At 44.4% G+C, this 22,829-nt stretch overlaps 1 protein-coding gene across 1 annotated transcript in view; it reads left to right on the plus strand.

The window, feature by feature from the left end:
- The first annotated feature begins 949 nt into the window (after window positions 1-949).
- LOC142785084 (uncharacterized) overlaps window positions 950-22,829 on the plus strand; it is a 62,124-nt gene continuing 40,244 nt past the window's right edge. The window contains exons 1-9 of the mRNA XM_075883491.1: window positions 950-1,367; window positions 3,111-3,327; window positions 4,677-4,750; window positions 5,796-5,927; window positions 12,445-12,579; window positions 14,424-14,519; window positions 16,834-16,953; window positions 20,506-20,643; window positions 21,245-21,382. Of these exons, the coding sequence (XP_075739606.1) occupies window positions 5,925-5,927; window positions 12,445-12,579; window positions 14,424-14,519; window positions 16,834-16,953; window positions 20,506-20,643; window positions 21,245-21,382 (630 nt within the window). The 5' untranslated portion in view covers window positions 950-1,367; window positions 3,111-3,327; window positions 4,677-4,750; window positions 5,796-5,924. The remainder of the gene's footprint in view (window positions 1,368-3,110; window positions 3,328-4,676; window positions 4,751-5,795; window positions 5,928-12,444; window positions 12,580-14,423; window positions 14,520-16,833; window positions 16,954-20,505; window positions 20,644-21,244; window positions 21,383-22,829) is intronic.

Here is a 22,829-nt window from a genome sequence, read left to right on the forward strand (position 1 = left end):
AATCTTCACATGAAGAGCCAGTGTTGAGCAGAGATTAGTGGTGTTAGCGGAAATCCAAACATGTCGCACCGGTCGTCCTTTAACGAAGTCGGCTTGTCGTCATCTGCAGACCATTCGGAAGATTGTCGTCCGCAACCTTAAGCCTGATACTTTAAAAAAATGCCTTTGAACAATTTGGGTGAAATTGACTTCACGGTGGTTTCGTGCTTGACATGCAGTGTGTGGTCAGTAACGGAGCATGCGTAGATTCTCACGATTTTTCTAGCAGTGGTGTTCTTGTAACCGATCTGGAGCTGTGCACGTGACCTACAAATATATTACCATATTTACTCAAATGTAACACAAGGCTTTGTTTTTCTTTCAGATTTTTGCTACTAATGTCGACCCTCGCATAATGTGTAACAGTGTTATTTTTTTTGTTCCTAGACCTTATGAAATGTCACCCCGCGCGTTGCAACCGTGGTCGTCTTACAATCGAATAAATACGGTGTTTTTAATATGCGGCATGATGCTTACGCAACCCAAGTTCTCATCTGCTTTCTCGAACGCTTTCAAGGGATGCTCTAATAAGTACATGTCAAAATTTCTAGTGCAACGACCCATGTGCCTACATCCTGCAGGTGGCCTAAATTTCCGGAGCCCTTAACTACGGCGTCTCTCATAATCATATGGTGGTTTGGGGGCGTTAAACCTCACACATCAATCAATCAACCCATGTGCACGCCATGCGAGCACTGGCGTCGTTGTAGCTGCCATGTTGTAGAATATGGAATAAGTGAATCTAGATTCGTCACGTCATGTGCATTTTGTCAGTAAATTGGTTCGCGGGTTTAGTCAACTGCGTAAATTCTGCGAAGTATTCCGCTCTGAAAGACCATACCGTTACAAGAGATGTATGCCGTAGCGGGGGGCAGCGGAAATAGGGATGGCTCCGGGAATTCCAACTGCATGGTATTCTTTGTACTGTACAAAACACAGGCATCTAGCATTCCGCGTCCATAACAATGCGACCACCGCGGTCGGAATACCGAAGCCGTGACTCAAAGGTCAGACGTTGAGCAGCATGACCACTTTGCCACCTTGTCGGAACCTCCGATGTTTCATCAAGAGTGTGTCATTTTGCAACTTGAACCGAACTAAGTACAGGTGGCAGAGACAGATTAAAATCAAGTAATGAACAGTGCTTCAAAAAACGGGACAGATTTTCTGAAATACCCAAGTGCCGTAGCTTTCCGTCGGACAAACAGAAATAGCGCCTTACACATCTTTTTTCATTTTTAGTCTTTTCTGCAGAAACAGTTCTCCCGAAAGGAGCCATTCACCAGGCAGACTGGGGCCCTGCGACGCGATACGTCACGACAGCATCCGTAAGAAATTTTGCCCTACAGACGCACGCGCTACTATATTGCTCTTTAAAAACGCGGGCGTGGGTAAACAAATATTTTTTTATTCTATGCAGATTGTACCAGTACGTTCAGCAAAGCATTTCTGAAAAATTGAAGAAACACTTTTTTACCTCAAAAAACCAACGCCGCAAAACTTATAAGAATCTGTCCAGTACGAGCGGAGTTGCGAAGATTTGTCACACGCTACAACCGCATTCTCTCTTCTCTCGTTCCGACGAAAGCACTGGAAGCTAAGCAGGAAGGGATGGGAGGGGCAAGCAAAAAACGTCACGCGCGCCTTCTGATCTTGAACACTCTCTTCTTTTTTTTTCTTCGAATTCGCAAGTTTTTCAGTGGGATCACGCGCGCACGTGTTGACATGCAGCGGCCTCCCGGGGTGATCTCTGTAACGACCGAGTGCGCCATGTTCAAATCAGCCTATGGCCGATAGATGGGCTTACTACGAGTGAATTTTGGGCTTATTCCGTCATTTGTCGAGATAAGAGAAAGTCATTTTTAGGTGACTTTGATAATTTATTGTTAATTCCAGGCCACGTGCTGCGCTATATCATAGGGCTCGCGTGTTGTCGGCAGCCTCTGCTACCGATCGGCAGCGTTTTCTGACCGGGCTCAAAAAGTGTTGCAGGGCCCTATTAACAGTCACGTCGACTACACTAGCTCCCAAAGGCTATCTTTCGGTCTGACGTAACACACGCGCTTATGTTAGAACACAATTCCCAGTTTTACAACAACTAGCTTCAAGCTTCGTAGCGATATTGTGTATGTCATAAACAGTTGTCGTCAGGGGTCTAGAGATGACTGACCTGACTTTCAGTCATAGTTGATAAAAAATCCTTTTTACCCTTTACAAAAGTTCATAGCCAACACTGCGACTTTGACTAACGTTTAATGGATGCAAAAGTTTCTTTTTTTCGGACACTGTTTCAAGAAAATGTGCGACACTTTGGGAAAATGCTTAGCTGTTACGGGGAATGCCAATGATCAATTCATGCTTTACGCATCAGCTTTATTTTTTGCCTCCACCAAAATTTTCACTACCAACCAATGCTCACAAGACCAGGGAGCGTGTTTTCTTTGGCACAGGCCCCTTAACTATGTCCCTTTTATCATTTCAAAGACATTTATTGTCTTCAATGCGTGAAATGTGGGAAGGTGTTTGATCACATAGGCTGTATAATGGACGGACCGACGGACGGATGGACGCACGGACGTATGGATGGATGGATGGATGGATGGATGGATGGATGGATGGATGGATGGATGGATGGATGGATGGATGGATGGATGGATGGATGGATGGATGGTATTGGATGGGTGGGTGGGTGAGATTGCGTGGGTGGATGGTATTGGGTGGGTGGGTGGATGAGATTGGGTGGGTGGACGGTATTGGGTAGGTGGGTGGATGAGATTGGGTGGGTGGACGGTATTGGGTAGGTGGGGGATGAGATTGTGTGGGTGGATGAGATTGGGTGGGTGGATGAGATTGAATCGGACTGGATGGTATTGGGTTGGTGGATGAGATTGAATTGGACTGGATGGTATTGGGTGGGTGGATTTTTGGCGCGAAAAGGCATAATGCACTAGAATAGTTCACAATAACATATTTTCTGCCAATTGTCGTCGCAGAAATATCCTTAATCTAGGCCAGTGGTTGGGTGCACCAAAATCACTTACGAACGCAAAACTTAATCAAATGAATTCCAGGTGCCTGCAGTGCGGCCCACGCGACCAGTGTCCGACCACGTTGGTGCGCAACGAGCGAAACAAGCGTTCGACAGGAGACGCTCCCGCAAAGTGGCCGTCGCGGAACGTGTCCGCCTTGTCGCTGAGCATGAACCAGAGAAAATCGAGCCAACGGCGGTCAAAGAGAGAGGTGTTCCTGGTGGAGATCAAGATTATTCCGTATCTCATCGGCTGGCAGGTAAGGGACAGCCCAAACCCGTTCAGTCAATGTCTATTCGCGGGCCACCGGGCTAAGAGGACCAGATGTTTCAAGAAAGAAACTTCCGGGCTTAAGGACTTTACTAACGGTACTCCAACATTATAGTGCCCCGATGTTAACCAAAGATTGGTTTTTTTTTCCTGTCAAGTACATTAAGGTCAACGATAACTCTGGGGACATCATTAGTGTACTGGGTGTTGAAACGTTACTGAGTCCAAAATTTTCAAAAACCAAGAAAATCATGTGCTCCCTGTCCTCGCCATTTCTTTTTTTTTATGTATACCGCTAGGCGCCTTAAGATGGTTAAAAATATCATTTGGCGATATAGATAGTGCTATTATTGGCACTCACAAATAAATAAACGTGGTTAGTTCCCCTGTATTCGAAAACTCATAACCCGAAAGCGAAGCGTGCCTTTGCAGAGGTGGTTCAGCATTTATTGTGCACAGTTTCAGCGACAATAACCAGTTTGTCACTTTTAGAAAAGCAAGCAGCTCGAAACTTCCAATGCTCGTACACCTCAAGCATCCCGAAAAACTGGAATACCGCCCTGGTTACGTTTATACCAAAGTCGGGTAAACCTATCAACACTTAACACCTGCGTCCAATTTCTCTTACAACCGGCACAGGAAAGCTTATGGAAACCATGGTTCGAGAACGCCTCTCATGGTATCTAGAGTGCACAGGTGCCTTTTCTCACACAATTTGTGGCTTCCGACCACACAAATTGGCCCAAGACGTTTTACTACAACTCCACCGTGAAGTAATACAGCCTGAAACTATGCGCAGCAGCAATAAGGTCATCCTTGCCATGGACTTGAAAGGCGCCTTCGACAATGTGAAACATAGTGCTGTCCTAGCTGATCTAAACACCACAAACTGCGGTGAAAGAACCTTTTCCTACACGCGAGATTTCTTGTCTGATAGGGAGGCTTTTCTTCGCATTGGGGACGGCGAATATGGTCCCTACCTCATGTGCACGAGAAGCACACCACAAGGAGCGGCCAGGGTTTGCATTACGTTGGCCGAAAGAATTAAACACATTACTGAATTGTAATAAATTCTTTATTGAATAATTTACCAGATCAAATTCAGAAAATTTACAGCCTTGTAGCACATGAGTTTAACAAGTTAAAGAACACAAGGTGTTTTGTACGATTCTCATCATTCGTAAACGTCTATGACTATAGTAAACGTTATTCGGAAACGAAGCAAGTTTGCCGCTTTGATGAGCGCCTACAAGCGAGCATTGAGCACTGCTGCGAGTGCAGGGGCATCGAAAAATTCAAACAAAATGATGTTCTTGCCGAATTTTTTTCGATACCCAGGGGCAGACTCACGTCGAGATGACCGCAGCGAAAATTCTCCTGAAGTGAGCAGCGCGTCAGACTCTGATGAATCGGTAAGCGTGTTTTGATGGTCGTCTTTTGAAGATCTCTAGCGTTAATAGTGCTTTCAAAACAGCACTGTGTATTCAGACTATCTGCTCTCTCAAAAAAAAAGCAAAGAAAACTCAACAGGCAGGAGAGGGTGCCTCGATATCAAAATCCCATGATAACAACCATCGTTTTGTGAAGGTTAGCTGTCGAGCCTCAATTATTCAAAACAAAATCGCTAAACATTCATGATACGCAGCGTCCGAGCCACGGGGCCCTTTTACATTCAAGTAAGCATTTTTTTTTCGGTCATGTTATAATATGAATATTCAAATTTAGTTGTAACAGGAACAAGAAGAAATATAGCCGAGCCGTCTTGTATTTTGTTTCTTTCCCCCTCTAGCACTACCGATGGAGATAAATTATTATTATTATTATTATTATTATTATTATTATTATTATTATTAATATTATTATTATTATTATTATTATTATTATTATTATTATTATTATTATTATTATTATACCCAGAGTTGCCTTTGCAGGAATTGAAGTAAAGTATTCCTAGTGTTAAAGCCTTTATTAGTCGGCAACCAGCGATCATACGCTATTTGGCGACAGTCACGGCCAAGCACGGACTCACAGCGCGAGTGGCGTCCTTTTTGGGTAGACGCACTAGAAAGCACTCGAGGGTTCGACTCATTTCAGAGTTTGGAGGCATCGCTACACCAGCAATAATAGCTACCCGAATAATCATAGAATTTCTATATAATAGCTGCAAATGTAAAACTTTGCTTTTGCAAGTTACAGCATAGTGGCACGTGATCAAAACTAGTGAGACCTCAGAGTCTTTTAGTCTAATCATTGTGTGCGCATGCGCACACGCATGTTATTATTCTCTTGCTAACTCGCACAAGAGGGTGTGGATGCATGTCACGAAGAGTAATAGTTTTTGCGTAGCATTCATACACCGCCAGCTTTGTGTTTCTCGAGCCTTCACACCAACTAAAGCCTATTCGCGAAAAAAAATATTTAAGGTACTGATGAGCCACGTAATTTCTCTCCTCACAGACTACGGTTAGTGAAGAAACCGAGACGGGCGAGACGCAAACGACGACAGATTTGTCGAACGCTCCTCCTACGAGAACAGTCGACGGTGTACCAGCAACGCCTGAATCGGCAAATATCAGCGATGCCAGCATGGTGAGAAATTTCACAATTTGCGCATCTTAGCCCACTGCGTCACCTCTTGTTATAGAGCATGCACGAGCGGTGGGACTGAGTGTATATTTGGACTAACTTTAGCGTCAATATTTTGAATTTCGCCAAACGTTAGCAGGACAACAGCAATGTCACGAAAACATGCTTCTATTGAGAGTCTGTAAAAGTTTACTCCTGCATTGCTTTTGCTCGTACTTATAGCGAGAAACGGAGTACCTTACTCACTAAAGTTTCTTGCGCTGTGGTATAATTCACTAAAGCGAATTTAAGCCTATCCTGACATCGAACAAAATGTGAGCGGTGGTAGTCCTTCAGTGAAAAAAAAACTTCCAAATAGCTTTGAAAATGTTAGCCGCATGATTACATTCATCGCGCGTCTGCTGTGGTGGAGCAGTGGTTAAGGTGCTTAGCTGTTGACCCACTGTTCGCGGGTTCGGTTCCAGCTGCGGTGATCGCACTTCGATGGAGGTGACGCGGTAGAGCCCCGTGTACTGTGCGATGTGAATGCACGTTAAAGAACACCAGATGGCCGGAATTTCCGGAGCCCGCTACCACGGCGTCTCTCATGGCAATATCGTGGTTTTGGGACGTCACCCAACAAGACACGATCAGCTGTCATGATCGTCATGAAGGCTAAATAAGCACTCACTTCGTGCAGCCAAACTGTGTTTCTCGATTATTTAGACTGGCTGCGCACGCGTTCTTGGGGTTTGTCACAGAACTAGCGCTAAAAATGGGCGCGCCGCCAAATTCTTGCGATAACGCGCGGGAAAGACGCCCCGAGGTCAAAAGAAAAAAAGAAAACAAACGTCCAAGGCTCCCCGGGCGCGCGCTCTCTCCTCGGAAGCGTGGCTTCGCCGATGAACGTCCTCACCCCACATCGGCGGCCGAGCAAGCACTCGATTTTTCTAGAAGGAAAGGGGCGTGGTCATGCCGAGTTGAGTCATCCGACGCGGAGGGCATTCGAACCGTCTCGCCCTCTCCCCAGCCTCCGCTGCGCATCGCGCCGACGAAGTGACGAGAACTTTCTGGAAAGTCCCGCGGAAGGTATTTAACCGAGCAGCGGAGATGAGAGATCAGGAGAAGACGGAAGCTAGCGCCAGAGCGCGTTGGGTATCCCGCCGTGTAGTCGGCGAAGGTTTTGTCCGTAGGGACAAAGCAGGAGAAGAAGAGGATTTCCACCTGAGGGGTGAAGGCTCGAGCTACAGGCAAGAGCGTTGTCTACCGCTATCGAGCGAAGACGTGTGGCAACCGCTGCGTGTGTGAAGCCGACATGTTTCCGGTGAAGAAGTTTGAAGCTTGGAGAGTGGCCAATTGAAGACGCGAGGTTTCCTGGAAGAGAAACTTCAGTGGCAGCGGAACGACAACAACGCTGGACTTTGAGTGAGTGATTCTCGGAAGAGTATCATCCAGACTTTCGTTCCAAGAACTTTGGACTGAATAGGTTTTCTATCTCTTTAGTCTTTAAGTGTCTTGGTTGTTCAATGCATGCGAATGCATTGTAGTGCGTATCGTTGTCTGTGTCCGTTGTTTCGAGTGTGGCTGATTGTACTGTGTAGTACATTGTTTGATTGGTGACATATTGTCCTCATCTATTGTGTAGTGTGCATTCTTGTGTATGGTTTTCGATCTGCCATTATTGAGAATATAATTGTGTTTTGTTTATCAACTCTCGGCCCTGTCTTGTTCTTTGGGCCACAGCCGGCGTCCGCTGGCGTGCCAAAAAGGACCACTTCTAAATTGTCCACGCTTTCGTGGTGTGGTTCGGGGGGCCGATACTTCGGCCCTTGGAATTAGCCCGGCGATCGCCTCCCTAATTAACGGGACCTGTGTGTGACAAGGTTATTGTTGGTTTCCTAGAAACATTTCGATAGTTCGTGTTCTATGTTTTTCTTAGGATTGTTTGCTATCCTTTGAACGACCACAAGGTGCAGACTTATTCATCAATTAGCATGAAAGATGAGTTCCGACGACAGCACTCTCCGCAGAGAGCGTAAAACGGTTGGCCTTACGGAACAGCCTGTGCGACGTTTTGCGCTACAAGACTGAGCAAACACAGCACGTTAGGTCTTGTGTAGGGAACCCTTCTCAGGATGAGGTCTAAGTTACGTGGAGGCGACAGAATGGTGGGCAACACGGGAAACTTAAGCGGGGATCTCGCGGGTGAAGAAAAAAATTTGACCAATTGACAATGATGTTAAAGACTCGATTATATTTTATCCGATTCTTAAAGAGAAAGGAAGAGAAAAGTGAGCCCCGTAACTGTCTGCATCAGAGTGCGACACCTCAACAGTAGCTCACGAGGGATGGGGGTAAGGAGAGATTAAAAGGTTAATAGATAGAGAGAGGAAGGAGAGAGCGAGGCGCAGGGACAGCGAACTACGGAAGTAAAGAGGAGATAGAAAAGATGGACACGGTTGCAGGAGTCCGAGGACTGGGCACCACTCAGCGAGAGCTCTTGTCGGCGGCAGGAGATGGCGTAGGCGAGCCGGTCGGCCAGAGCTGCGCTGTCGTCAGAAATCGCGTGTGTACAACCGGTCGGCACGAAATCCACAGAACGAGTCGACCCTAGTCACGAGTTGAGTAACTGTATAAGGTACCTCTAAGTTACTCTAGTCACGAGCGCCGACGAGTGCTCCATTAGATTTTATGTTTGTTTCCAGTGTGCCTATTACAAGGCTTCTAACGAACAGGTTACCAGCGAAAATACTATTTTAAGTCATAACTGCCATCTCTGCCTTTGTATAGAAAGTGACACGGGAAGAGGAGAGCGGTTTGGCGTGATGCTGGGTGCCGCATAAAACTGCCGCGTAAAACTACTTTGAAGGCCCCATGTGGCCCCAAGAGGCAGTTTGCACGGGTAAGCCACAATTGGGCGACTCCTGGATTATACCATTGACGAAAGAATCACTCGGGGTTGTCAATGAGATATGTATTCAAATGATTTAAATGCCACTGAACAAATTCAAATGAAAATACTGAATACCAAATTCACGCGCATTGATAACTTTGTGCAATTGGTGGATTTTCATGCGGAAGTCAAGTACCGAGGACGGAGGTCGTCAAGGAACCGGTTATTAGTTCACATATTATCGTTGAATACGGAAACAGACATAGTATGCTTTTTAAAAAAAATATTATAGTACTTGCTAACCTTGGGGTAGTAATGGTCTGTCACATATGTTACAACCCTGCTAGTAAGTGCAGCTAGTAACGGCGAGGGTGGTAACAGTTACTACCTCTGCCGTTACTAACAGTATTGAACTGTTACTTCCCTGGCCATTATTAACCATGCGTAGAAACGTATAAAGATTTGATGAAAAAAGTAGCAACCAAAACTGCCGTGTTCATTTGCCACAATATTTTTATTAATACTGATCAAGTCAATGTCTCATTACTATGAAACTTTGTGTAATATTGCATATTGTCATGAACGCGAAGAATACACACACTTAACCAGTTCACATCGCTACCAAACTAAGCGACTCGCGGAGTATTTATAGGCCCTACTCAGAAGATGCATGTCTGTTACAGGGGAGCACTTTTAATTCAGAACAACGTATGAAAAAATGCAAACTTGGCGCATTAAACTCTCCTACCTGAATTAACGTGTTGTACTACGTCTTCAGACACATGTAATAAGTTGTATTTAAAAATTATCTGACATATCTATTTATTATAAAACTGCTACAAGCAAGCATTGCGTACAATAGCCAAAACAAGGCACCATACTCACTCACGTAGTATGCATTTTAACGGTTCATCATGCTAGTACATTGGAAGTTTAAAATTAACAATTGTTTCCGGAGCCTTATGTGCCAAAACTACGATATTAATATGAGATACGTCACAGTGAGGAACTCGAGAATAATTTTTACCCCCTGGTTAAGTTCGATCTGCTTGTCAAGTTTGTTGTATTTGCCTACTGAAACACGTGTAGCACTTGTTTAAATTTTTTGTTGATTAAGTTGTACTTCTCTATTTTGACAATAGCAGAGTGATGCTTACATATCTCATTTGCGTGATTAAAAAAATATTTTCTTTCTTGATTCATGAATATATTTGATGTCATTTTTCTGCTTTCAGATATGTAGAGACGATTCCCCCCATAATTTAACCGAGCAGGAATTACATACAATATCAGATTACATAGTGAACGACCAGGTAGCAACACGGTAGTAACGGTGCAAAAAAGTTGGTAATGGCTGCAGTTACTATGTATTTCTTTGCTGTTACTGCGTACTGACTAACAAACTGTGTACTAAAGCAGGTGTTACAGGTAGCAAAACGTTACTAATGGTCACCTAGTAACTGTTTTTAAACGTAGTTAGTAAACAGGTTCCAAAGGTTAGTAACGGTCGAAAAAACCACGAAACTTGTAAGCACTGCATTTACTACCTATTTTGCTTGCAGTTGCTACTTTTTTACTAAATTCGTTAAACAGTGTAGATAATGACGAGGTCTTGTTAGCAGATATGACGTCGGGTTGATAATATTCTCCTTTTCTCCACACAGAAAGAATAAAAAAAATGTTCGCCCCTTTTTTGTTAAGTATCTAACCAGGCGCACGAAAACGGCAGGTAACATCACAGTATACGTCAGCAGCTTATGTATTATCATACGTACTGGTCCTCCCTGCAGAGGCCCAACTGCTGTGCGATAGCTCAATCGGTGTAGCGCAAATGGTATATTGTAAGTTACCATGCAACTGTGGTAGTGAAATCAATTAGTATACTTAATTGAAGTGTAAGCTCAAATCAAAACAAGTGTGTTAGAATGCTTGACGTTTCGATCAGCAAAATTAAGAAATATATATTGCTGTTTTCTCGAATATTCCCCGTAGAACTTTTTTGGTAATGGTCGCGAAAACATCAGTTAGGCTGATTTGTTCAGATTTGCTGCATAAAAGTTTTCTCTTTCAGTGAACACCGTAATAAACGTGCACCTACCTAGGGACCCGATGTTTTCTTCATTTACTGATTTCTTTTAATGACGTGTTTAACAGGGTACTTTGAGTTAGCATTTTTTTACATGCGCATTTGCTATTAAGACGTGAATTTTTAACGGCACTAGAAGACCACATGGCCCATGCAGCACACTGTTTTGTGTAGAAATTCCTTGTTGTTATTTCATTTCGGGATTCGTCAGTGGTCAAAATGATGAATTTTTGACATTACCAACGGTTTCAACTGGCTGTGGGCGGTTCACAGCAATGTCCCTATACGATAAAGCAGCACAGGTCATTAAGAAATAACTAAGCACATGCCACGGTGGTCTAGTAGTTATGGAGCTGGACTGCTGGTCGGTAGGTCACGGGATCGAATCCCGACTGCAGTGGCTACATTTTCAATAGAGACGTAACTTCTTAAGGATCATGTACTTATATTTAGGTGCACGTTGAAGTACGCCAGGTAGACGAAATTTTCGGAGTCATACACTGCAGCGTCTATCTTAATGTTATAGTGGTTTTACGACGTTAAAGGCCAACCAACTCCGGCGATTTTTCGAGGTCAATTGATCTCAATAAAATTCGCTGAGTACGTTCCTTTGTGCATTTTTGTCATTTATGTCAAATTACAGTTTTGAGAGATGCACCGATTGTTTGCAAACGAATTTCAAAGATCGCCTCGAAAAGCTCACCTCGCTTGCCAGAATTATTAGCAACACTGTCTTTGTGACGTCATGTTTGGCCTGTCAACAGAAGTTACGCAGCCGAATCCGATAGAATCGCTACTTTGGCCACAACAGCGTTTATTGTGCGCCCACGAAGCAACGGTGGTGTTTGGCACTGGTATAGCACAGGAAAGCTTACTTCCTTCCTTTGTGCTTTTCGGCCGGCGCTTCGCTAGTCTGGCTTTCACAGTTTTCATACTCCGCGCCGGCGGGACTCCGGTTCTTACCAAATAGTACGTGATAAGCAGACAAGTCGCCCGATTTGGTTTCAGTTTTGGTATTGCACTTTCTTGCTTATAAAAATTATTTCCAAATTTTTTGAGAATTTCAGCCATTGGGCTCATGACAAGAGTGTCTCGGGAACATAACGCCATCACCTTGACATGGTCGAAAAATCGCCGCAGTTCGCCTTTAAACGCCATCAGATATCATTGTTACAAAATAACCGCCCAGACAACTTTTTATTATATGCATTCCGTGAACTGTGGATTCACCGTTCATCTTGCTTTCAAAATGCGAATATTGAATTGAATTGCGTTTGTTTGCAGCAAGGTGGCGAAGAATGACCAGGCTAAAATGCTGCACTGTACCACTTGAGGGGAACCTGGCCGCTTCATGCACTGAGCAAAATAATCTTTGATTTATGATTCCTTGTTTTTTCTCTGGAGTACTTTTCATAGGATTCGAAAATTGCCCAATTCAAACGCCTATCTTTCGTTGTTGTTTTTTTTGTTTTGTACTTAAGCGTTTTGTATATTATTAGTGATGTATATATCTTGTAAGTTGCGTGATTAGTGGTGTCCTGGTACTTTACTTTTTGAACCAGGTAACAGAAATGGAAGCAAACGAGACATCTGCTACGTGGGAACCAAGTTCGCAAAGCTCGACAGAGACACACGCGCACAAAAGAGAGGTGACAGTCATGTCTCCGAAACTATCAAGTGTCACCCAATCGAGCAAGGTACGAAACGCCGAAATGTCTTTCACGATTTTCGACCACAACCGCATTTACTCATTGTTTTTGTTCAGTTGAATATTTATAGCTTCATTATAAGTTCCCTACTCCCAGCAATACTGTCACGTGGTCGGGACGTTGAATAAGGCGAGCGTTGGCGTGTTACAGGCGAAAGTTTTTATTGCGACGAATCTTGACTCGGGAAATGAAAACTGAAGCTACAGCAACACGCACTGTACACTGATAGCGGCGAACAAAGCGCCAGCCATCAATAAAACTGATTTGCGGAGAGGCGCGTCTGCGGTACTGGCGGCATCGAAGGTTCGTGCGCTATCACTGGTAGCGGTTGCCAGAGCTTCCGAGTAAGCTCGACTATTCGCATTTTAAAACAATATCAGAAAACTGCGAAGCCTCCCGAACATCGAGACGCCATCTACCCTGATGGTTGCTAACATCTTTGATGGATGAAAAATGTGAAGCTAGAAACGGGGGGCGTGGCAATACTTCGAACCCGCGTACGTCAAACACGCATACAATACTATCAATACTGAGTGCGTAACAAGAAGTTGTAGAATTCTATCGAATATATATATTTACTATGTAAGATATTTGTGTATTCGATGTCTTTTACATAGAACTCTGTTTGCTCTCGTCAAACCAAATATATCCGGGTTTGGCTATATTTATTATTATTCTTGTGTTATGGCAATGGTTATGGCAATCTACCTTTCACATATGAGCCAACATCCGGAATGTATACAATTCTGCGATGAAATGTTGTACTGCAATATCGCTATACCTCTCTTACTATTCTCGTGAGATTTGCTATCTTTCATTGTTACTTTCATAGATGCGGAGCAGCTTATGGAGAAGATCAGTCAGGTGTGCGTAACCACCCTTATTGCGCACGCGCAACAGCTGGCCCAGGCACTAAGAATGCGCTCGTGCACTAGCGTGGTCCGGCCTGTGTAAAGGGCTGGGTATGAGATGTGGCCTTCTCTTAACACTCGCTCAGCAATCACGTGATAACGTCAAAGAACGAGTTTCTGCCGACGCGCGATGTGCCCACGTGCTCCTGGTGGCGTGCTCCAACATTTGTTCGGGACGAGCAACGGCAACAGAAACTAGAGTGAATTCACGGTCTGCTCCACTTGCAAGGACGCGTTAACATCGAACAAGGTGGCTGCATTGAGCGGGACTTAAGTCGACCCATGCGCTGCTTCGCATGACACTTATGGTTTCCCTTTAGTTGGAGATGGCGTAATTTTTAGAAGACGCCGCCATATGCCAGTAGAAGCAACCATACTGTCTTAAGAAACTTCGAGCGCAAACTAAGATAGCGGCAACAGTTAGGGACGGACACCAGCACTATCCAGTGATAGGTTTATTAAACGATATCACACTTATACACGTTTATATAGAAAGAAATGCAGATACACACACAACAGATAGAAACATCTGAAAGAAATAATAATAGAAAAAATGAAAAGCGAAATAAAAAGGAACCAAGAAGAGCACCCGGACCCTGTGTTCCTTCAGCCTTAGCACAACTTGTGCAAATCTGTCTAATTATTTTTTCATAATTTATTACACGAAAGTCACAAAGTATGGATAACTGATATAGAGCTCCATAATGCGGGTGATAATCGTAGCGATCACTTATCCCGTCGGTAGCTAAAATTTCGGTGAGTAAAGTCATTTCAATCGGAATCGATTTTATACTGGCTTTTTATTATTCCTTTCAATTGACTCTGTGTTCGTAAACAAAAGCCCTAACGTTTTTACGCATGCCTTTATGCCTGTCACTTTCATATTGTCGTTTTAAAGTTCACGTTTTTTTTTCGCTGCAGCAAACAAAGCCTTGGCCAAAGATCATCATAAAAGTCGACGTGGTATTCCCAACAAAGAAGCCCACCTCTACTTCTGTTCACATCAGCACCAACGTGGTAAACGCTGTGTTCTCTTCTTATATATTTAGGTGAAAAGTGATTAGGTGCTTGGTATCTACGTGTTCATACAATCTGACGGCAAGGGTGTCTTTTTGTGTTTTTTAGTACTGCCTGTCTGCTACTGCGCAGCCAGGAGGGCACACATCAGGAACCGTGCCTGTGCTTCCCCCCCTCTCGGAAAGTTAGTTTTTTCTGCCATTGCAAACATAACACAAAATGCCACTCCTAGACACTTCTGTTCCCGGCCTTCACTTGGGATCAAACGCGTGCCAATTCGCACTCTCGAAACAAATTTCTGCTGCCTACGACACTGCCTGTCTTTTTAACTATTCCTACGGCCCCGCGGCGGTGGTCTGGTGGCTAAGGTACTCGGCTGCTGACCCGCAGATCACGGGATCGGATCCTGACCGTGGCGGTCACATTTTTGACGGTGAAGAAATGCTTGAGGCCCTTGTGCTTAAATGTAGGCGCCCGTTAAAGACCCCGGGGGCGTGGAAATTGCCGGAGCCATTCACTACGGTGTCTTTCATAATCATTTGGTGGTTCCAGGACCACGAACTCTAACAATCATTGTTAATGTGGAAACCCTAACGCGTGAGTCGAGCACACAGCGTTAACTGGACAACACGGCAAGCGGAGAGGCAGCCAGCATTTTTTTTCTGTGCGGTAGAAGGCAGGGTTTCAACAATGCTTTGTGTATGACCGTGTGTGCGTTTGTTGCCTCGTTCGATCATTTTTAGTTGGGATGTGATCTGGTTTCACCCCAAAAGTTATAACCGCTAGGCACAGGCCACGCAACATTGTATGAGAACAAACTTTTTTTTGTTTGAACAGATCGGTCCTGACTACTTATGTAAACTTGAAAGTGCCACGCGTACGAGGACGCAAAGCGCACCTGTTCTGTTAAGTGCCCACTGGGTACTCAACTGCTTTGCGCAAGGTGTTTTTGACTGTTTGGGAAGCTTCGCGATTGCTGCAAATAGTACCGTAATTATCACGTGCAGAACGTGACTATTCAAAGTTATTCAAAACCTTACAGGAGCACCAAACAATAACGCCTGAACATACGATCATTGATTTATATTAGAGAGCACGTTCCACCAAATATCAGATTACCGGTGCTCTACATCTGTGATCGCTGCATCTGTGATTTCAGTTGAAATGCAGCGTTATTTTTGGCGGTTTCTTGTCCTTGCACGTCTCGCGTGGTCTTACCATCGACATTGCGACAAATGGTGGTGGTGATAATAAAGCAAGTGGTCCAGCTGAGATACAAGCACTCACATAAACAAAGAGTTCATTCTTTCTCTCGCCAGACTTCTTCAGCTGCGATGACTGGGCTAAAGAGCTCGAGTTCTAGCCACATTGACACCTCAGAGCCTCCATCCGTCAAAGCGATCGCCAAACAATGGTCATCGTCGTCAGTAGAACCCTATTCCATTCCCAAAACAAATCCGCTAAGAAGCAATTTTCTCCACAAAAATGCCCGAGAATTCCGCGTTTCTCTACTTGCTGGTCATAATCTGCAACAGAGCTTGGATATTAGGCGACGCATTGGGGTTGTTTGGATATATCGCATTTTGTATATTGGCCAGTTATTTTTTATTCAATTTATTTGTGAGCCCCACCACGGTAATCTAGTAGCTAAGATACTCGGCTGCTGACCCGCAATTCACGGGATCGAATCCCTGCGGCGGCAGCTGCATTTTCGATGAAGGCGAAATTTTGTAGGCCCGTGTGCTTAGATTTGGGTACACGTTAAAGAACCCCAGGTGGTCGAAATTTCCGGAGCCCTCCACTATGGCGTCCCTTATAATCATATGGTAATATTAAGAAGTTAAACCCCACATATCAATCAAATCAATCACTTCGTTTGTCAGGCTAAATATGACGCCAATGTAAAACGCTACAAATTTATTCCCCGGCGTGTGTGTGTGTGTGTGTGTGCGTGTGTGTGTGTGTGTGTGTGTGTGTGTGTGTGTGTGCGTGTGTGTGCGTGTGCGTGTGCGTGCGTGTGTGCGTGTGTGTGAGAGAGAGAGAGAGAGAGAGAGAGAGAGAGAGAGAGAGAGAGAGAGAGACGTGTAGAGGTATCGTCCATCTATCTTGCTTTCACCTGCAATGGCAGATGTGCAATGAACTTCTCCATGAGGTCTTAAGAAATCTTTCGATGACGGAATCACCGTTGGCTTAAAGAGCCAATCTTGAAAGCGGACTGATGCTGGTGATGTTGTGTAATAGTGGACACATCAATACCTAACCCACCTAACCCACTTTCCAAAGCAAAGTTGGGCAGACGTTTTTCTTCTACCAGGTGTCTTCGGCTAAGGTCACTCAAAGGACGGCCTCATATCACACTACAGTGAGAACTTCAAGGTCACCGCCAATTGAGTCAAGTGGAAAAGAAACGCTGCCATCCGGTGAACCATCTCACGTAAGTGCCTTCGGTAAGATTACATATCATTCACGGAAACAACTTAAGTTATCCTGAAACTTCTGGTAACCTTAATTTGCATTTTCTTCATTAGTGAAACAGTTTACTATTGAGCAACGTGACTCACGCAGCTCTATTCTAGTGTTCACACGATGAAAAGTGCGATTAGGTAGGTTTAAAATAGGGTGTCTGGTGCTTTGGACACTCCTCCTACTCTAAGTCACTCTAGTATTGGCCGAGAGCTGTCACTTCTGTGGTTGCCGTCACGTTTGACTGACGCTAATCTTTCGGTGGTAGGCTTCGGAACTCCTGCTAAATTTGAGAAATAGTGTCCCCTACTAAAAACTAGGCCCTGAATGGCTGTCCCACATACTCAGTGGCCTCGACGCTATTTCTTTGGTGCCCCGAAACTATTGGGACCCGTATTCGACAACTTCCTATTCCCAACTACGCGGCACGTTGTGATGTAACAGTTCTGGCAGATAACGCAGCGTCGTAATCCATACGAGAGGAAAGCTTCCCCCTTTAAGCAATTTTGCCCAAAATTTAAAGCAGCTTTGAAGTTTACTTTGCGTCACTAAGGGTATTGCGGAGAACACAGTTTCAAGTTATTTTTTATGTGTGTGTGTGTGACTACGCTAAATGCGTTTTGTCAGGGCAAACAGGCCCCGTGACGATGCATATATGCTTGATGTGGCTCTTATTGCGACAGAAATTATGTGAACACTCTCGATTGGATTTCACCGCCGTTGTCAGCGGTGGCGTTGATGTCATGCACCGTATATGTATGCGTATCGATATATGTAACGCAAAAAAAAACAGAAAAAAGACTCTGGTACGCGAAATCACAGGTGGGACTTCCATGTCGTGAATGCGAGGCGTTAATTACTGAGCCACTGAAGGGTACCTCCTTCAACGTTCAAACGACAAGCTATTTATATCTACCACTTACCGCTGTTGGCTGGCATGTCGGGGGGAGGGGGGGGGGTCTATCGTGTTTTCAGCAAGCAGCAAGATGGCGCAGTGAGCGCGCGGCAGCTCTCATCTCTCACGCGTACTTTGGCCCACGTAGAGAATAAGGGGGTTGTACGCTCGATCGCGTGACCTTATCTTGCAGTAGAAAGGATCGTACGTCTTGGCTAGCCTTTGAGTTTCGCAGGAATGACTCTGTAGTTACCGGGCGCACAAAAATCACTGCAATCGTTGCACAGCCTCCATTTGCGAAAAGGGCGCGCTTTTCAGACACAGCGAAGTAACAACTGTGACGCTTATTCGCGTTCAGCTGTATCTGTGAGTATGTTTCGTGCGTCATTTGTGCGTGAGAAACGTGGGGCACGTTTCGATCTGATTGTCATTCTGCGTGTGACCGTCCAATTTGTTGCTATCAAGTTCATTGCTTCGCCTTTGCGGTAAAGCTGTCACTTTTTTATACAAGTCTGTATTAGCGTATAAATAAAGGAGATATACAGTACAGTCCTTTCTTACATGACACAGCAGATTATTCTTAGGCACAGGAAAAAAAGTTTTCAATGTCTATTTCTAAGAATTCAGGCTCACCCTACGTGCAGTGGAAATCTACGTAATGGGACAAGCACTGCGAGGCCGATGAATGTGTTTGGGCAAACTGTGTAGTTGTGCGCCATTCATCGGCTTAAGAGGCATGCCAGCTACATTCTAATGCTTAAAGGTGGCTCATAGTCCGACGTAACGTTGAGGCTCACGTTCGATCACAGTTATGAAAAATCATAACTGTGATCACACGTACCTGGAAATCGACGTTATGTGAAGATGCGGAGGAAAGGTGACCGTGTTGCAATTTGTTTATTGAGCAATACGTCATCAAATGACGCTAAACATGTGTACAACTGTTGCAAGCACAGACATATGCCGAAGAGTTGCAGATGTTTATATAACCAGTTGTTTTCACTTGCGCAACGATGCCAACTGGAACATACGTATTAGCAACACCAGATGCTGAAATGAAGCGCTGATGCTCGCGAGGGTGCTGGCCCTGGACACTGCTACATAAATCTACTTCACCGCATGGAAACTAACCACAATCGACGTTAACACGACGTGACGGCCGTATCAGAGGAGTACATATGTGGTGTTTACAAAGTTGGGTAGGCAGCACTGCAACCACTATTGACGTTTCACGAAGATCGGCGTCTATTTGAAAAGTAGTTCCGAGACCTGGCGTAGCTCTGTGGTACGATGCTTCATTGCCACGCAGAATGTTTGGGTTCAATTCCAGCTGGGACATTGTCATTTATTCTTTGCATTTTTCGGGTCAATGCTGCCAATGTCGGGTACTTCCTAATGCTCGTGCGTTAAAATCACATATGTGTGTTCTCGTCGTTGCTGGGTAGATACCAAGTGTCACTCACCTATCGCACATACCCGCATACCAGCGGCACATACCCACCAGTGGGTATGTGCCACTGTCTGGCGGGAAGTGTTTGACGGCGTATCCGATAGGATTGTGACATTTCATGTCTTGACCAGCGCGTCATATTCATCAAACCATCTTACCCAGCCATGCTAATTTTGGTTCACGCCATGTTAAGCAGGTGTGCCCGAGAGCACCCAAACGTAAGTGGATAGATAGATAGATAGATAGATAGATAGATAGATAGATAGATAGATAGATAGATAGATAGATAGATACGCTCAAAGTCACCGAAGTTCGCTAAGAAGTGCTTCGCATTTAATACTACCGAGAAGTGGACGTTGCATTCTGCTGTTTTGCGTACCACAAGCTGCCCCCGATAGGGGGTGGTGGTAAATATATACGAGTAGCTTTGCACGGACATTAACTGAAGTTTGTCTTGGTTCATGCAGCGCGCTCAAGAAGACGACTCCGTCGTCATCGTCGCGTATGCGCTGCATCAACGAAGATGAACGCATACCAACGCGCTCCAACTTCCATTTTAATTATGTTCGCCAGTCCTTACACCACTACTTGTACCAGTGTACTGGACTGTACACTGAAAATGGTGCTTTAATTCACAAGTTTTCTTGCTTTCTTTATTGACCACAATGACAGCCACCTACACTATAGAAGTCTTTATCGGATACACAAATGTACGCATGTTAAAAGGCACACTGGCGAATGTTAAAGCAGAGATTGGTGAAGAAATAAAACTCCCTCGAAAGAAAGGAAGGTTTCCGAGTTAATTTAACCTCACAGGATTTTATTAGTACAAATGTGACAATCATCGGCTATGTTACTAGCTCTCCTTTTACCAACTCTATAGCACGAGTGGGTTACGCCTAATTAAAAACTGGCCTTTTTCAAGGACATACTGCAATGTGGCAGAAAGCTCCTCCTTTCGATGTTTCCGTATATGCTTAAAACATCGGTTCGGTAATTTCGCTAATGGTGCTATCAATTTTAACAGGCATCCATCTTGCCGGAAACTTTTGTACACAACTGGTTTCCGCTTCACATGTGTATCTGGTGTATGTAAAAGCTTTAGCTTATGGTATATGAAATGCGTGACAATGTTTTTGTGACGTAAACAAACAGCGATCATCTTTTGCTTTTACCAGGCTTCTTCAGTTCAGGAAACCGTACAAATCACCTCAAATTATAGCAATACAAAGATGTCACGATCAACAATCACTGAAATGAGCTTCGAACAAAGAGTGGTCACCAGAAAAACTGCTACTGATACTGACGTCACCTCGGTAAGAAGGCATTTCTTTGTTGTCACATAGCAAAAAACTCGCTCTTCTTTTATTATTAAGCAGTGTTTTAGATGGGTAAGAACCATAGGTTGGCAGCATCACTTATGAGTCGACTCTCTTAGACTCACTGAGGCTCACATTGAGCCTTGAGTCGGAGTCTGAGCGAGTCCAGGCGAGCAATATTTTGGTGAGTTTGAGTCCCAGTGGGTCCTATTGATCAAACATTTAGTGCATTAGTTTTAGGGTTATGGTATGTTTTATGAGTGAATCTGAGTGAACTACATACTTTTTTCGAACCTTTGGTCAAAACCACGTTTTTATAAGTTGAATTTTCATTATAATCGACAGTTTAGGGGGGCGTGAAACAATGACGCCTAATATATCACCTCACTGTCATCAAACTTCGCGAATGGGTAAGGAATGCTTCTGCATCTTGAGGTTATATTATTACAATATGCTATCGTTTTCCGCCGTTTGCAAAGAACCTGTCAGCCCTAAACTTTGTTAGAATATGTCTCTTGGGACGTAACAGTACACAGAGATAATATACCGGACTTGGAGAAGGGTATGTAGCCTGAATTCCTGCTTCGAATTTCATCAGACGCATTCAACAAAGACGGCCGGACAGACAACTTCGCATCACGGTGTGGTAAATACGTCGCAGTCACATGGCGCTACAGTGAGCTCGCATAGAATCACAGCATCTGCAGGATCGTCAAGTGCAAGTGACGTTATCCCGGTAAGATGCTACTTATAGTTCGTTCACATATATTTGTCAAATTACTTTTTGCTCAAACGTTCATCGCATTTTTTTTTGGGTGCGCGGCCGCAAGAGTCTCTTAACATCTATTCGCTCTCAGATTCAAAGCAAGCCTAAGCTTAAAAATATAATTTGTATGAGTGAAGTAGTTCAGCATGCTAAAGATATTACAGGGTCACTTATTGCTAGTATACAGCTTTTCACGGGATGCAAAAAAAAGCCGCCATGATGGGCCTCGTGCGGGAGTGCAAAGGCTAGTAGCCTAGCTTCCACAGTGGATATTCGAGGTGTCACGCCAATTTGCGAAGCCCAGGAGGGACTATTCTGGCGCACAGAGAGTCGTTCCTGAAAAGGTCTATAGCCACCTGGGCCGGTGACACGCTCGAAGTGTTTTAAGTTCTCACTACAGCAGTCGCTGCCACTCTTTGAGCCGTGTCACAACTTTGAAGCTAGGAACCTCAAGTACAACTGTGAGCTACTTTTCTACACGTAAAAGTAAATCACGGTGCCTTATTTACTCTGCGCCGGCTTACTACGCATACCTCGTAATTCGGTGTGGTCTATTTCCACGTTTATTTCACTCTAATTAACGGACAGTAGTTGAGAAACGCCGAAGTATTACTGCTACAAATGAATGCATTTCCTGCACTTACTATAACATTACCTTTGAGTAACCCTGTATCAATACCTCTATCAACGCTTGCATTGATAAATTGATATAAATATTGTCTATCTCTCATGGCGGCTGCAATGTAGACGTCTGGTGGAGCGATTGCCGTTTCTAGGTTATACACGTTCCTCCAGAACAGTAGAAAACGCTCATTCCTCGTTCCTTCCAAATATTGGAGCCCCGCTGCGCTGGTCCGGTAGCTAAAGTACTCGACTGCTGGCCCGAAGGTCGCGGGATCGAATCCCGGCTGTGGCGGCTGCATTTTCTAAGGAGGCGAGAATGCTGTTAACCCGTGTGCTCAGATTTGGGTGCACGTTAAAGATCCCCAGGTGGTCGAAATTTCTGGAGCCCTCAAATACGGCGTCTCTAATATGCATATGGTGGGTTTGTGACAGTGAATCGCACATATAAATCAGTCAATCAATCAATCCATCATGAATTCTCGTAACTAGCTCCTTTATTACATTCCAAATTTTTAAAGTTACATTTCGAAAATTTTAATGTTTCGTTACATTTTCCTTACATTGGACTTTTCGATCGAAACAAAGTGTTCAGTAATGCTGAGGCAAAACAATGCGAGTATTCTTGGAGCTCACATCTAGCTACAAAGATACGAATTTGACAACGCCGGCAGCAGAATACACATAGTCTGAAGAAATATATATAAACGCTCCTGGACGAATTTTTAACCAGGCACCAGCCACATCGCGGAGATGTCTAACTGCAACTTTTGTGCTCGCCTATTTTGAGTACAAC

Source organism: Rhipicephalus microplus, unplaced genomic scaffold (assembly GCF_043290135.1).
Source record: "Rhipicephalus microplus isolate Deutch F79 unplaced genomic scaffold, USDA_Rmic scaffold_18, whole genome shotgun sequence".
In the NCBI taxonomy this organism is placed as follows: Eukaryota; Metazoa; Arthropoda; class Arachnida; order Ixodida; family Ixodidae; genus Rhipicephalus; species Rhipicephalus microplus.